General features: G+C 39.9%; 1 protein-coding gene across 4 annotated transcripts in view; it reads right to left on the reverse strand.

Annotated features, from left to right (window-relative positions):
* Nucleotides 1–17,817, reverse strand: part of LOC136864009 (structural maintenance of chromosomes protein 1A) — a 679,773-nt gene that overhangs the window by 642,107 nt on the left and 19,849 nt on the right. For all 4 annotated transcript variants that reach the window (XR_010859243.2, XR_010859244.2, XR_010859242.2 and 1 more), the window contains exons 2-3: nucleotides 12,905–13,025; nucleotides 3,297–3,396 (exon numbers count right to left, since the gene is read on the reverse strand). Coding sequence is in view for 1 of the 4 variants with exons in the window: in XM_067140505.2 (XP_066996606.2) it covers nucleotides 3,297–3,396; nucleotides 12,905–13,025 (221 nt within the window). In the remaining 3 variants the exon portion in view is untranslated. The remainder of the gene's footprint in view (nucleotides 1–3,296; nucleotides 3,397–12,904; nucleotides 13,026–17,817) is intronic.

Consider the following 17,817-nt stretch of genomic DNA (forward strand, 5'->3'; position numbering starts at 1 on the left):
GAGATAGTGGTCCGTGACCAGTTAGCTACATCGTATATGTTCTAAGCTTCGTAGACCACAGGTAGGGCAAAGTATGCCCCATTGGAACGGTAACAGCATGCGATGGCAGGTTAGTATGTACTATAGCTGCATGAACTCCCCTCCTTCAAAGCAATTCACAACACAAAGTTTATTCCTGTCTCAAGATGTATTCCAGCGATGAGTATGTGGATATGTTACTTATGTATGGAGAAGCTAGACAGAATGCATACCAGGCACAATGCCTGTACCAAGAACACTATCCGGATAGACGACAACCAACGGGCATGACATTTCGGAGTGTGGAAAAACACCTGCGGGATACTGCATCCCTGGGAAGGACACAGCCTGTTTGAGATCATCCTGTGACGTCTGCTGACAATGAAGAGGTCGTGTTTGATGCTATCTGGCGTAACCCTCATACTAGCACACGGGCCATTGCACAGGAAACGAACATCAGCCAAGAGTCTGTTATGCAGATATTGCATACCCACCGGTTTCACCCTTACCATCTGCACTTACACCAGGAGCTCCATGGTCATGATTTCGATGCCCGGGTGGCCTTCTGTCAATGGATCCTACAGCATGTGGACACTGATCCTGCTTTTCTAGCAACTCTCTTATTTACAGATGAAGCATGATTCCACAACAATGGGGCCGTTAATCGCCAAATATCCATTACTGGAGTGTGGATAATCTCCATTGGGTGCGAGAGACAGTTTTTTAAGTACAGTGGGGCGTGAATGTATGGTGTGGAATCATGGGTGATCACCTCATCGATCCCCATTTCTCTGAGGGCCAACTGACCAGCCAACACTATCTGTGGTTTTTCCAAGATGAACTACCACCATTTTTGGAACACGTGCCACTCCTTGACCGCTGCAGGATGTGGTTTCAACATGACGGAGCTCCACCGCATGCAGCGGTGTTCGTCCGGAACCATCCCCATGCGATGTAACCTGATAAATGGATAGGAAGGGGAGGAGGACGTGTCCCCTGGCCTGCCAGATCGCCCGATCTTATACCACTGGATTTTTTCTGTGGGGGGCATGTAAAATAACTGGTGTATGCACAGGAGCCGGCCAGTCCTTGTCACCTTAGACAGCTCATCACCGAGGCATGCCGATCCGTTTTGCCAGAGATGTTGCAACGGGCCAGACAGTACTTACAACATCGCGCGCAGCTCTGTATCAACCATGGAGGTGGTCAATTCAAGCAGGTGCTGCGTTAAACGACGTGGATAACTGAAATCCTGTCACGTTTCCTAGCCTCTATCAACCCAGCTCCATACCAACGGCCCTTTTCAGGGCAAATAAACAAATCAGTCTGTGAAAAATACTGGTATTAAGTATACAACCTTGCCAGATCCCAGGCAACTGGCTTAAAAAAAAAAAAAACTTGCATGGGACTTAAACCTTCTAACCCTCGAGCACTGTCAACTATCACACATCCTACCGCGCGCTAGCTACGTGAGCTACTGCAATACTTGACCTACCGCACCCACTTCCCAGCCCATACAGTACCATGCTCCTGGTCTGTGCATCCACCTCCTGTTTTAAAGTACGTGTTCTGCGTATCTGCACTCATTTTACGGGTTCATTCGAAGGTACACATAATGAATTAATATTGGTGCTCACAATTCCTGCTGTCTTCTAGCCCATAAACACACATCTCGTTATATTACCCCGGTTTAGGAAGAGGAACCCATGTCTTTCAGAATTGTAGTAAATGTGAAGGGATGCATAAAACTGGATTGCAAGGGGCTGGTGGACCACCTGGTATATCATTTATTCCAGTCTTTGTTTCCTGCTACTTTTACTTCAGACCAGGATCCTAACAGAATTCTGAGGAATCAAATTTGCACGACCTATTCTTGACCACTTTTAGTTAAATATATGACTTTTCATGGGAACAGTAGAAACAGTGTCTGCGACTCCCAACTCTACATCTAAGTTACAGGCTTGAGACCCATACTTGTTTGTCTTTCATGAGCCATTTTCTTCTCACACTGGCTCCGAAAATACCTTGCTAGCATGACAACGATAGTAGACTGTAAAACTGGATATACTATAAGTTAAAAATACATATGCAGTTCACAAGTAATTTTTTTACAAGCTACTTTACGTCGCACCGATACAGACAGGTCTTATGGTGACAACGGTATAGGAAAAGGCTAGGAGTGGGAAGGAAGCGGCCGTGGCATTAAATAGGGAACAGTTACATGATCCACACCATATAGCCAACTCACTCGGTGACATGTAAGCCTCTCCACAGTAGCAAGAACATCAGAGATGGTTGAAGGGTTGAGGATTGCCTGGTGTGAAAATGAGAAAACATGGAAAGCCGACAACTGCGTTCAAACCCACTATCTCCTGAATACAGCTGTGCTCTTCTAACCGTATGGCCTACTTGCTTGGAGGTCAAACGTTAAGGTAAAACAGTAACAGTGAGAAAATGTAATGATGACATTAACATACATAAAAGTTAAATGACTCGAGTAAATTTAGCTTTCTTTGTCTTATGTCTCAAATATCCTCCCAAATGCATTTTTATACCTTTCTTTTGAGCTAGTTGTTTTACGTCGCTCCGACACAGATATGTCTTATAGCGACGGTGGGATTGGAAAGGCCTAGGAATGGGAAGGAAGCGGCCGTGGCCTTAATTAAGGTACAGCCCCAGCATTTGACTCGTGTGAAAATGGGAAACCATGGAAAACCATCTTCAGGGCTGCCGACAGTGGGGTTCGAACCCACTATCTCCTGATTACTGGATACTGACCGCACTTTGACATAGCACATGTGAGCATATTTAAAAGTTACTTAGTTGTAATAAGAAAATTATCATACCAATTTCTGAACTGGAGCAACTAGGATAATAAGAAAAACACTGTAAACCTTTCAGGTTTCTGCACATCAAAAATGGGTAAAATTTCACTTCACTCCACATTTTATACACTTTAATTCACAACCACGTCCTCTAGCAAACCACTTTGTACTATGCTCCTTTGCTTCAGTGTCAGGAACTACAGAATACAGGAACAATTCAAGTGAATCAAAATGCTATCACAAAAATATTTGAAGAATATTCAGCATATATTCTACATAAAACTTGACGATTACAGACAGCAATAGTTGTACATGAGCAAACACTTGCTCAACAGACAGTCTCATGAGGTTCGTTACACACCACAGGAGAATAGAAATTAGAACATAAAAAGACAACAATTGTTCCAAATGAATTAAACGATATTGTATTTTTCAAATTTTTTTACTTCATACCTCTCCATTAATACGGTGTTCTGATGACGTGCCTTGAACTGTCCGAGTGAATCGCTTCTCACTACCATCATCCAAAAGGAATACAGCTGTTACTGAAGCACTGTGTAAAGAAAGAGAGAATTTAACATTTATTTGTGAAATTTACCACAAAAAGTTTTGTGAATAAGGAACTTTCACTCGGTATGGCCTCATGATCTAATCTCGTAAAATTGCTTCCTAGTCATTAATAGCAATGTCATTAATACAGATAAATAGTTATCAAACTGGCGGCCACATCACAGAACATGTATAATTAGACATCCTCGAGGGTTCCAACCGGCTGCCTAACGTACAGTGTTCTTATATGCTCCCTACAGTGAATGGTTATAAAAGTGATGTTAAAAAGAAATGGCATGACTAACTTTGACAATAGAGTCATATTAGTTCAACGCATGTCTTACTTCAACTCTACACTATTCATCATTGGTATAAAAGATTGTTTACATGAGGATAGTTGTAGGCAGAGAAGAGTAGAGTAGAGCAGAGTAGAAAGGAGACTCAACTCTACGATGTCAACTCAAGGACCGCTTACACATAGTAGAGAGCATCTCATTTTATTACGTTGATTGATGTTGAAACACCATCTAGCAGTTCTGCGTCAGCTGGTGGTTATTTACAGCGGCGTCCAATGACTTGCATATGGCTAACACCACTCAAGTAGATTTGATTTGGTGATTGACTATGGGATCAACATTTACCAGTTCCCGTTTACAATTTAATTAGTAATGATTAGCAGTGTTAAAACTAACAGTTCTGTGAATATTAATACATGAAAGAGTCTCGATGATGAGCATACTCAAGATGCAAGAATTTAGAACCTAGTTATTTTCAAATTTACAAATAATTTCATCCCAGTTTTTAATGTCAATTTGTATATATTTGTTTCAATTGTGTGTATGTATAATTGTTTAGTTGTTAGATGTTTTACATTAAGCGTGAAGATGGCCAGCCCTGGCCAAAACTAGTCCCTAGTTAATGTAATTTAGAATACTGCATATTATAATATTGAAAGGTGGACCATTACGACATTAATTCAATAATTATATTGTGTCTCAACAATTTTTCAAGGTTTAAAGTTAGAAGTGACGTTCATCTCCAAAACAACTGTCCATGGCAAAATATATAAATTAAAAGATTAGTGGCAGGTACATTTCGTTGCATTCTACAGGTTACTAATAAATTATTGATTAAAACAAAGGACTGAAAACAATTGATGCATTTATGTACATCAGTTTGAATTCATAATTTGAAGGTACTACAATTAACAGTGGAAATATATTTATTTAGGCCTACAGGTTTCTGGCCACTGGTGACTCGTACATGTCTGCATCTTACAGATTTAGGATTGCTCACAATACAATCAGTGGATTTGTTTCCATTATATGTGATGCCATTCATTGAGCATTACAGCCAGAATTGTTGACTGCGTGAAAATTGCAACAAAAGCCTCATAACAGTGGCTCATTGTACTTCAGTTATAAAATTTTATTACCATTTATGCTTATTTTTTTTAATGATGCTGGTTCTTGTGACATAATTACTGCCTTTTCAAATGATATTTTGAGGTGTTTATTAGATGGAGGTTAACAGCTTTTAAATAATTTAATTTTTCTTCATACCAATTGGTGAGACCCCACCTACCAAAATAATAGACATATCAAGAAATGTTTCCAGTCAAAATTTACAATACCTAATGTAGAAATAGGATGTCAAATTTTATTACAGTCCTATAAATAATTTTGATAGAAAAAAAAATGCACATATGTTCTGAATATTGTGAAACTGAGAAAAACAAGGAAAAGAAATAGAGTTACTTTCACCATATTCTTTCTCTCCCTCATGATCCTCTGCAAATCTCTTGTTGCCTCTCCTCTTTGTTGTTACTGTGCCGTGCTCAGAATAGTAGCATATCGCTTTCATGACAAGCATGTTGCTGAATTTCCGTACTGTCTTCTGTGTAAAGAATCCAGGTCCAAATCCAAACTTTACAAGAATGACAATCCTGCCTTTATTTAAATCGCTGAAGACAACAGCAGCTTAAAAAGCAGCTAATTTTACCAAATGACTGTGAAGAAAGGTTGTCTATTGTACCCACTCAAAGCCTGAGTCCCAACCAGCATTTATCTCAGGGGGTGTTACAGTTCGAATCTATCGCAACTAATAAACAATTTTAAAAATCTATGAAGATACGGAATCTCCAATTAAATATCTAGGCGTCATCTAATCAGTACTACAGGGTTGAACAGGGCACTCTAATTATTAACTTTAAGGCTCATCATAAAAACAAACAAAAATACATTAAATCAGATCAAAGGGAAAAATGGAGACTCCATCCTAGGAATGGGGACAGATATTTTAAGCGGTCACCAAGGGTTTACTATTCTACAAGAACAAGAACCTGGAACTGTTTCCTTGCAAATGCTAAAGGAGCATTTCGTTGTTCTAACTATCAGTTCGCCCGCGGGTTTGGGGACTTTCTGTTGACTCGGAAATAACCATCCCTTTCTCTTTCCAACTTGGCAATAATTTCTGAGAAAACTAATTCTGCTGGCCATTGTATGTCATAACCTCTAGTGGAGACAACAGTCTGTGGTAGATTTCACAATACCTTCCGAAATGGCCAGTACTTGCAATATATATTGTAAGATATTATTGCTTAGCAAATATGAAATATATTCCTTAATAAATAATTACAATGGAATGATGCAGCTGACACCACCACCAGAGTGCATTTATTCCCCATGTTGTGTTTAAAAATTTTGTGCACACGTGAAATTTTTAATAACTTTTGAATCACTATAGCATCATCAATTGTTTTCTGACATCCCTCTAAATTTTATAAGTTCTTTGGCTTGAACAATCTTGTTCCATCATTGATGATTCTCTCTTTGAAGTGCCTTGTTCTCTTGTTCTAACTGAAGAATCATTTCTATGAATTCTACATTGCTGTCTGGGTTTCCACATTCAACGCATGGTCTTGCTATCAGTGCAGGCCAGATCATTTGGATGTCTATTTCCATGGCTTCTTTATCTCGTTCCGCCTCTTCTTCTGCCTTGTCTTCATCATTCTCTTCCATATCCTCGGCTGGCATATGGTACAATTTCAGGTTGGCAGCGTTGTACACACTTTCCGTGATGCCATCCAGGCTTTGGACTTTGTAGTAATTATTCTCGTAGGTGTGAATAATTTTGAAGTGTCCCACATATAGTCGAGAAAATTTGTGGTACACCTTTTGCTCTGGACTTGATGCCGTCGGATTCTTCACTAATACAAGCTTGCCTATCCTCAACGGGCGATGAAACCGCTTGTTCCTCAGCCTCCTCAACCTTCTATCAGCTTGCGCTTGTAGGTCTTTTCACGTCATAGTCACACAAATCTCTTGTGATTCTTGTGGATCCGTCAGGCAAGCGACGACTTCGTGCCATGGTCTGGCTGGATATTTGTTATGGTGAACCACTTCAGGTATCTGCCCCGTCGCCTCGTGCATGGTGGTATTGATACATTCTGTGATTATAGGTACCACATCAATCCATCGCCAATGCGCTTCTGAGCAGTTAATCCTACAGAACTTGGCGATCTCCCTCATGATTCTCTCCGACGGGTTGGATTCAGGATGCCGTATTTAGCTCAGCACATGTTTGATGTCTAGCCGGCGTAAGTCGTCTGCAAATACCTGGGACGTGAATTGACTTCCACGGTCAGTCAGAATGAATTTCAGCTTTACCATGGTTGGGATTATGTGAGATATTATTCCCATCAATACAAGTTTAGAGTTTGCTTTCTGCATGGGATATAGAGCCACGAATTTGGAAAACATGTCCAAGCTTACTAAAATGAATTTGTTTCCCCTGCAGGCCTTTGGCAAGGGATCATGCAGGTACATTGCGAACATCTCCCTTGGCTCAGTAGGTAACAATGGACGCGGTGATTGTTTAACTCTCTTGGTGCCAGGCGGTAGTGCGAGCATCCACCCTTTAAATTGCCAGAGCCGATCTGGTCGGCCGTTAACAATCCAGTCGGAAGTTGCCAGAGAAGATTACATCGGCCGGCTTAAAATTCTGTGATATACGTAATTTTGAGGCAACCTATAGTGAAGTGCATACTTTTGTTACAACCTGTAGTAAAGGGGCTACACGTCATTGTGTGCCTGGCCTTGCTTTGACAGTTCTAAGAGGGTGTTATACCTTCCACAAGAGTCGTTTCCTGTGTTTACAAATACCGCTAACTGGTCAGTAAGAGATTGCTCCTTGCAATGAGTGGTTTTGTGACAGGAAAATGGCATGTTATTCACGTGATAATTTTTCAGTAGGTATTGATGACAATAAATTAATGCAGTATTTAGAACAGTGCGAAGTTAACGCTGATGATTTATCGGATAGCGATAGGGAATTTAGTTCAGAGAGTAGCGACGAAATTATACCGGACACGTCCGCGGAATCACCGCAGCTAAAGGAGAGACATTTAATTGTGTCTAACAGCACTAAAGCTGCTCTGAATATGGTGGTAGATGAAACAAGTGATAACGAATATGATGATGATGTCTCTGGAGAACATTTTGTGGAAATTTGTCCCAATGAACCCGACAACATTCCTCAACCTCCTGTCTCCTTCAAGAAAGTTCTTGGACCTAAACATGCCCTACCGTCTGATTCTCCGCCCATATCACACTTCTATTTACTTTTCACTTACTCTCTGCTAAACCTTATGGTCACATATAGTCCTCTATCATTACCTAAATGCTGGACTCCGCGGGCGAAGTGTAGCGTGCCTGCCTCTCACCCGGAGGTAATGGGTTCGATTCCCGCCCAGGTCAAGAATTTTCGCCTGGTCCTGAGGGTTGGTTCGAGGTTCACTCAATCTAAGTGACCCTAAGTGATTGCAATTGAGGAGATATCTGAGGGTAGGGGACCCAGGTCTGGAAAACCAAGAATAATTACTGAGAGGATCTGTCTCACTGACCATGATTCACCTCGTAAAGTGCAGGTACCAAACTGAGCAGCGGTCGCTTAGTAGTTCAAAGCAAATCACGGCTTTAGTGCCATACATTTCTTAATTTCGTAAATTCTGTTGTATTGTAAAATTATTTTTCTAATATATACTACAACCGAAAACGAGAAACTACTTTTTCTGAAAACAAAAAACTATAATATCAACTACTATTTTTTACTTATTTAATAATTCAGAATTATTTTAATACTGTGTTGTCCACGCATAGAAAATTTGTTGTCAGTATTTGCCAAACATCGATACATACACGCAAATTTTATCGGTGAGTAAAACTGTCTTGTTTTTATTAGTGACATAGGTTTGAATTTTTATTTTTTACGTTTTTATTTTTCTCGTTCAAATTAGTTATTCTAGAGAATTGTATTTAGAAATACATTATACATAATTACGTATATTCTTTTGTATTGTAAATTATTTTTTCAAGTAGATATTGAGAGAGAAAGTGCGAACATATTTTTCTCTTCCTAAAAATAAACGTTTTCGACAACTATAAATCAACAATAAAACGTTTTTGACTCTTTATATCACTCCAAACCAGTTTCTTATTCTGCGTAGTTGATATGTAGAAAATTTCATGCCGGTATTTGCTATACACCAGTAGATATACGCGAATTTTAAAATACATGTATTTCCACTGAAAATGGCCTGGCACTTTACAGTAGTAGAGTGGAGGCGGAGCTCTGGCCTCTTCCAGCTGATGGAGAGCGGCCGACTAGATCGGCTCTTGGCTCCAAGAGGGTTAAGCAAGAATGGATTTGGCTTAATTCGCTGACAAGTCACATGTTCGCAATACATCTCTGACTTTTTTTTTCATCTTATTCCATATGAAAGTTTCCTAGATCATAGATAACACCTTCCCTATTCCACTGTGGCCTACGACTCAGTGAACGTGATTTACTAGTGCCTTTTGGATCTACGAAGGCATGACTATCCTTAGCTTCGTATGGTTCTCATCCACAAACCTGTGCAGGATCCCATTGAAGTAATGGCAATTTGGAGCCATCTTCCCTGTTCTAATGAACTCAGGACTGCCAGGTTGCAGTTTCAGGGTAAAGAAATCAATCATTAAGTTGTTGAAGTCGTCTCTTTACTGCAGCGTTCCGATTTCCCTCAGCTTCTCTAGAACCTCACGATCCTCATCAATCAGTTCCAAGCGATGTATCGCGAAATCATCTGGGTTGGGGTTCGACTTAATGTATCTGCCAAGATATTCAATTTCCCTGGGCAATTCCACAGTAAGATCAAACTGTTGGACAAACAGAAGCCCAGCGGCTGACCCTTTCACTTGACATATTTGTCTTCATTATGAACGTTAATGCCTTGTGGTCTGTACGAATGATAATCGGGAAACTATAGATTATCTTTCTCCAATATTGCAAGGCAATGACAATGGCCAACATCTCCAACTTAGCGATGGTGTTTTTGTCTCATGTTTCCGCAATTTCTGGCTCATGAACGCAATGTATGTTTTCTTGCTAGAATTTTCTGGTTCTTCTTGTAGTAGGACAGCCCCAATCCCTATGGTGGAACCGTCCATCTGAATAATAAATTTTGATTTTGATCAATTTCTTTAATGGCTGGCGCTTGCTCATATTCTGGTACCAGTCTGGATATCCTAGTTTTACACTCTGCAACAACCTTTGCTTAGTCTGAGTGAAAGCCTCTTTGCATGCCGAATCCCATTTCCAACAGTTGTTCTTTCTGAGGAGGTCTTGGAATGGTGCCACGACCGATGTATACTCCGGGCAATGATCCGCGAAGAACTGACACATCCCGATAAACTGCCTGATATGTTTAATTTTGGTAGGTTTTGGAAATAAACTGATCGCTTCTATCTTCAAGGGATTAGGCCGCACACCTTCTCCGTCAACTAAGTGACCCAAAAACAGAACTTTATCTTGACACAGATGGGATTTGGGTAAATTTACTTTAAAGTTGTTTTTCTCCAAATCTGTGAGGACCTCATCGATGATTTCTAAATGCTCCTCTAGAGTCTTTGTGGCTATTAAAATATCATCCACATACCGAATAGTTGTGTTTTTGACTTTAGGGCTAAGGTTTTGGTCAAGAGCGCGGATAAGGGCTGATCCAGCGTTCTTAATACTAAATAGAAGCCTGTTAAAAACGTATGTTTGCTGGTGAAACAAAAATCCAGTTAACAATTTTGATTTCTCTTCTAATACTATGTGATGAAAGGATGAAGTCAGATCAAACATTGAGAAGTACCTCATTTCCCTGAATCTCTTTAAAATTTCTTTAATGGCTGGCGCTTGCTCATATTCTCGTACCAGTCTGTCATTTATGGCCTGTGCGTCAAGACAAATATGTACGGAACCATCGGGTTTTCTGACCACAGCTAGCTGGTTCAAGAATGGAGTAGGGGACTAAGATATAAGACCTTCCTTCTCCATGTCCCTAACAGCATCCCTGACCTGCAGATAGAATTTTTCCACGACCGGGTATACCTTTCTCTTATAAAGGGGCCAGTCGTTAACATTTAGATCATATTCAAAATTTTTGGATCTTCCCCAGTTTCATACCAAATGTGTCCCAATGTTTTCTCAAAATATCAGCTAATTTCGCCTTTCCCTCAGGATCAATGTTTGCTTCATTAATTTTCCCTCAATATTCTTCTCACAATCCCCGTCATCTTATCCCATAGTTCCGACAATCTCTTCTATGCCAATGCCAGCTGCATGTACTAGTTCGTTGTCCCAAGTTTGAACCTCTGTGTTCCGCAGTTTCTTCGTTATCCTTTGTCACCTCCTGAGTGTCCATAGATGCGCACTCTATAATTTCTTCACACTTGAACTTGATTGTATTGTCTCCCTTGTCAATCAACACGTGGTACTCCATCATGAAATCAGCCCTAATGATAAGACTGTAGTTAATCTTAGCCATCACAACGAATGAATGTGGAAAAGTCGACTGACCAATCTAGACTTCCAATAGAGTTTGTTGCTTACGAATTACATTTTTGTCTGGACCTATCCCTCAAATTTTGATAATTGAAACTGGAATAATAAGGTTCAAATTGGTTCGCATTCGGATTCAGTTGGTGATCCGACCTGGTGTGCTGTAGCTGTAAGCTCTCAGCTCCGGAAACTTGCTCATCTGGATTTCTATTCTGGATAGCATCCTTCCATTACCGCTTATTGAGCTCCTCTATATACCACCCGCTCCCCTGATGTCGTTCTTCTAACTCGTTATTGGCATTCTAACAAACTCTTTGCTGGGCTGGGTTCCATCCTGGGTACGGGTAAGGCCGACTGTCATTCCTCCTTCCCTTATATCCTCGGTATCCCCTATCTCATTGGAAGTTTCCCCGGTACTGCGGTCTTCCTTTCTCCGGAAATGCACCTCTGTGGTTCCACAGTCTGTGCTGCCAAATCAGCTCATACGTTCTCTTGAAGTCCCGACTAGTACCCGTTAGTTCACGACTGGTGTTCGTGCTCTGGTCTCTAGTGGACTCTGTTCTCGGGCTTGTCTCCATTTCTACGTTATTGACCTGCAGCTCTGAGGATCTTTGGTGCCTAACATTCCCATGCTGGGTCGTCTGGTCAAGTTGCCTTAACAGACTTTCTGGCTGTACTGTCGTGCGTACATTGGAAGCAATTAGCATTCCCTGAATTTTGAACAGCAACTGCTTCGCACTTTTGAGCTCGGTCTCACAGACCGGATTATCCAATTCGCGCATCTTATGAAATTGGGCAGTGAAGTAGTCTGAATACTTTGTTGGCGCAGAAGGAGAGTATCATCTCGAGTACAACTCTAATCTGAGGTTCTGCTGCAATTCCATACTCCAATACTTCTGTAAAAATGCTTGGCGGAATCCCATGAAGTCATCGAAGGTGTAAAGAAACTCCGTCCAAGAATTTATCCACCGTTCATAGTTGTCTTTCAGCAGGTACCCTATGCTCTTGTATATAATTGGTTATCTCCCTAATGAACCATTTGGGCGTTATTTGCCCTCGAGCATGGAACTTGGGAGGTGTGTGATCTGACAACCTCACAAAATGAACTACAGGTGACGTATCATGGTTTGCTGAGGCCGGTGATGATCCGTCTCCCATATGGAGTTTCGAATCTGTCGTATCGGCTGCCCAGGTTTCCTCCTTCACCCTGTTCAACCCTCTGTTCTCAGGGTTCTCGAACTCCCTATACTAGAAATTAAAGTCTCGAGTACCGGACTTACCATAACTGCTAGATGTTTAATGTCACAATAACTAAGATAGGTTTGTTTACAGTACCACTTCAAGAGACTACTTTATTGACATTAACATAATTATTCAACAGAGACTGCTATAAGACTTACTCAGGTGATGCAAACCACATTTTGATGTATTAAAGAAACAACAAAATCAAAACAAAACTTTAAGAGTTCCTTCTACATAAATGAGTTGCTGATGGCATATTGCCATGGCAAGAAGCACTTCAATAAGATGCCAATAACCAGTAGAGAAATCACAACTATGAAAGTGTGACACATTAATGCTAATCCCAAAAGTGGATGGATATAGAAGTTCTAAACTAAAGTTTACTAGCATAAAAAATAACATACCTTCGAGATACAGGTTTACCAATGGAAGCTCCATGGATTAGATCACTAAGTCTCTTCACACGGAGACTTGACGTTTTCTCGCCCATAACAAAACTGACTGCATCCATAAAATTGGACTTCCCTTTAGAAAAGAAATACAAAGATTAGAACATATCATAAATAACCAAATAATGATTTTCCTGGAGTGAGTTTTGCCAGATATGCCCCCTTTCTTCTCTTTTTTATCTTTGCTTTGGGTCTATCAGGCAATCAAATACACTGAAAATCATTATTCATTTTATATCCATGGTAAATACAATAAATTTTCATTTGATACTATACAGGTTCAAATCATGTGGCACAACTCTTGACACTAGACACATATGGTCCCAGGACATGCCCATCTTATATCACACATTGCCTTACTGGAGTCATCTGGATCCCATAAATAGTGAGAGGTAGTGAATATATGAATCTGTTCAAGCTAACAGTCCAGGTTTCATTGTTAAGACATTGTTTTTAAGGCATGCCTGTAAGAGAACTGTGTTCATTTTACTTTATTTGTGATTTTGTGTAGTAGCATTAAATACAGCAGAATTTTGTCACAGCGAGAACTCGTCTATAGCACCAGTATTCTGTGGTACCAACATATACCTTAGAAGTAGGGAGACGCGTGGCTGTGAGCTTGCATCCGGAAGATAGTAGGTTCGAATCCCACTATCGGCAGCCCTCAAGATGGTTTTCCGTGGTTTCCCATTTTCACACCAGGCAAATGCTGGGGCTATACCTTAATTAAGGCCATGGCCGCTTCCTTCCCACTCCTAGCCCTTTCCTGTCCCATCGTCGCCATAAGACCTATCTGTGACGGTGCGACGTAAAGCAGCTAGCAAAAAAGAAGTAGGGAGAGGATTTTTATGTGCTGAAAATAAGAAAAATATTTGGGTTTTTTTCTATGCTAAAGATCCTTAAAATATTTTATAAAAATGAAAAGTTTACAATATTTTGCTTTAAATATCACATAACCACTTGCATTTAAGAGGTAAATAAGTATTGTATTAACATATGGTGTTACCAAATGTGCCTCTTAAGGCAAATGGATGTCTCTGTATGGAAAAGTACAGTATGGTATGTTGATTTTTAATGTGTCAGAGTAGATATGGTATTTACCAAAAAAAAGGTAATGTTTTGTTTAAATATGGCAATAACAGCCTATCATCTTTGAAAAGTTCGTACCAGTTCGTACTCACCAATCGCACGCTGAAATATTAGTTGCTAGAAGTAGTCTCAGCAACTGCAGTGAACAACAAAGGTCATCTCCAAATTCTCCATCAAAAGTGCATACCTACTATCTTGAAAGAATGCCTTATATAGTGAAAACGATCCTACTACATCACAGGAAGTCAGACGTGCATAGTTAACCCAACATTAACACTATTAATTTCCCCAACAAGAGCACCCTCCAACACTTCAGCGACTTTGCACATTTTTTTAAACCCTCTGTTTTTCCAGAACAAATTTTTATATTTGACCTTTAATTTACCTGTGAGGCCGAGAGTGAATCTAGTTTATTTTCAGCAGCACACACCTCCCATCACTGTTTTGGTCAATGGGTTAGTGAATTTTTCGCGTATGTCCATGATTTTACAAAAGAAACAGATATCAAAGCCAAATCATTTTTCAAAGAGCTGTCTTTCAGTAACTCCTGAAGAATCTAAATTGACGACAGGTCGCTTTTATCAAATGCATTTACGAGTGCAATACTTACAAAATAATCTGCGTAGTATACCACAGCACTAAGCCAGATCAATTCTTGACAGTTCTTTTACAAACACTTTTCAGTCATTAGACACTAATTTATCCACTTTAGTATACCGAGCCTGTACATTTCTACATAACCTATGCAGAGCAAGAACAAAGCAAATTATGTGTATCATCTTCGGAAAGCTTACAGAAGGGCCTTCAGCTGCCTTAAAAAAAAAATTTAAAAAAAAAAAACTCGCTCGATAGCTGCAGTCGCTTAAGTGCGGCCAGTATCCAGTATTCGGGAGATAGTAGGTTCGAACCCCACTGTCGGCAGCCCTGAAGATGGTTTTCCGTGGTTTCCCATTTTCACTCCAGGCAAATGCTGGGGCTGTACCTTAATTAAGGACACGGCCGCTTCCTTCCCACTCCTAGCCCTTCCCTGTCCCATCGTCGCCATAAGAACCATCCGTGCCGGTGCGACGTAAAGCAACTAGCAAAATTTTAAAAAAAATTTATGTAAGCTACACTATCAATAAGTATAGCAATACATTGCCGTATTTTACACCTTTTGGCCAAGGTAACACTTCAGAGACGTGGTTTGCAGGAGGCATTTCTTTATACGCTAGCAACTAAGGATGTTCACAAGCAGTTTTGTCGTCCTTCAACACACCAACTACACCATTCCCATTTCTGCCACTTCACTCAGTAATCAATCAATCAATCAATCAATCAATCAATCAATCAATCAATCAATCACTACTGATCTGCATTTAGGGCAGTCGCCCAGGTGGCAGATTCCCTATCTGTTGTTTTCCTAGCCTTTTCTTAAATGATTGCAAAGAAATTGGAAATTTATTGAACATCTCCCTTGGTAAATTATTCCAATCACTAACTCCCCTTCCTATAAACAAATATTTGCCCCAATTTGTCCTCTTGAATTCCAACTTTATCTTCATATTGTGATCTCTCCTACTTTTAAAAACACCATCCAAACTTATTCGTCTACTGATGTCCTCCCACGCCATCTCTCCACTGACAGCCCGGAACATACCACTTAGTTGAGCAGTTCGTCTCCTTTCTCCCAAGTCTTCCCAGTCCAAACTTTGCAACATTTTTGTAACGCTACTCTTTTGTCGGAAATCGCCCAGAACAAATCGAGCAGCTTTTCTTTGGATTTTTTCCAGTTCCTGAATCAAGTAATCCTGGTAAGGGTCTCATACACTGGAACCATACTCTAGTTGGGGTCTCACCAGAGACAAATATGCTCTTTCCTTTATATCCTTACTACAACCCCGAAATACTCTCATAACCATGTGCAGAGATCTGTACCCTTTATTTACAATCCCATTTATGAGATTACCCCAATGAAGACCTTTCCTTATATTAATACCTAGGTATTTACAATGATCCCCAAAGGGAACTTTCACCCCATCAACGCAGTAATTAAAACTAAGAGGACTTTTCCTATTTGTGAAACTCACAACCTGACTTTTATCACCGTTTATTATCAACCATTGACTACGGTCCATCTCGCAACATTATCAAGGTCATTTTGCAGTTGCTCACAATCTTGTAACTTATTTATTACTCTGTACAGAATAACATCATCTGTGAAAAGCCTTATCTCTGATTCCCCTTCTTTACACATATCATTGATATATATAAGAAAACATAAAGGTCCAATAATACTGCCTTGAGGAATTCCCCTCTTAATTTTTACAGGGACAGATAAAGCCTCACCTACTCTAATTCTCTGAGTTCTATTTTCTAGAAACAGAGCCACCCATTCAGTCACTCTTTTGTCAAGTCCAATTGCACTCATTTTTGCCAGTAGTCTCCCATGATCTACCCTATCAAATGCCTTAGATAAGTCAATCACAATACAGTCCAATTGACCTCCTGAATCCAGGATATCTGCTATATCTTGCTGGAATCCTACAACTTGGGCTTCAGTGGAATAACCTTTCCTAAATGCAAACTGCCTTCTATCAAACCATTTATTAATTTTGCAAACATGTCTTATATAATCAGAAAGAATGCTTTCCCAAAGCTTACATACAATAGCATGTCACACTGACTGGCCTGTAATTTTCAGCTTTATGTCTATCACCCTTTCCTTTATACACAGGGGCTACTATCGCAACTCTCCATTAATTTGGTAAAGTTCCTTCATGCAAACAAAAATCAAACAAGTACTTGAGATATGGTACTATATCCCAACCCACTGTCTTTAGTATATCCCCCGAAACCTTATCAATTCCAGCTGCTTTTCTAGTTTTCAACTTTTGTATCTTACTGTAAATGTCACTGCTGTCATAGGTAAATTTTAATTCTTCTTTAGTATTAGTCACCTCCTCTATTTGGACATTATCCTTGTAACCAACAATCTTTACATACTGCTGACTGAATACTTCTGCCGTTTGAAGATCCTCGCATACACACTCCCCTTGTTCATTAATTATTCCTGGAATGTCCTTCTTGGAACCTGTTTCTGCCTTAAAGGACCTATACATACTCTTCCATTTTTCACTAAAATTAGTGTGGCCGCCAATTATACTTGCCATCATGTTATCCTTAGCTGACTTCTTTGCTAGATTTAATTTCCTAGTGAGTTCCTTCAATTGCTCCTTACTTCCACAGCCATTTCTAACTTTATTTCTTTCCAACCTGCACCTCCTTCTTAGTCTCTTTATTTCCCTGTTATAATATAGTGGATCTTTACCATTCCTTACCACCTTTGTAGGTACAAACCTATTTTCACATTCCTCAACAATTGCTTTAAACCCATCCCAGAGTCTGTTTACATTTTTATTTACCGTTTTCCACCAATCATAGTTACTTATTAAAAACTCCCTCATGCCTGTTTTAACAGCCATATGGTACTGCCTAACAGTCCTAATTTTAATCTCTTCCTTTCTTTCACATTTATTTTTAATTACCACAAAAACAGCTTCGTGATCACTAATACCATCTATTACTTCGGTTTCTCTATAGAGCTTATCGGGTTTTAACAGCACCATATCCAGAATATTTTTCCCTCTAGTTAGTTCCATCACTTTCTGAATCAGGTGCCCTTCCCATATTAACTTATTTGCCATTTGTTGGTCATGCTTCCTGTCATTCGCATTACCTTCCCAATTGACATTTGGTAAATTGAGATCATGTCTCAAATATTACTACAATATTATAAG

This window comes from Anabrus simplex, chromosome 2 (genome assembly GCF_040414725.1).
Source record: "Anabrus simplex isolate iqAnaSimp1 chromosome 2, ASM4041472v1, whole genome shotgun sequence".
In the NCBI taxonomy this organism is placed as follows: Eukaryota; Metazoa; Arthropoda; class Insecta; order Orthoptera; family Tettigoniidae; genus Anabrus; species Anabrus simplex.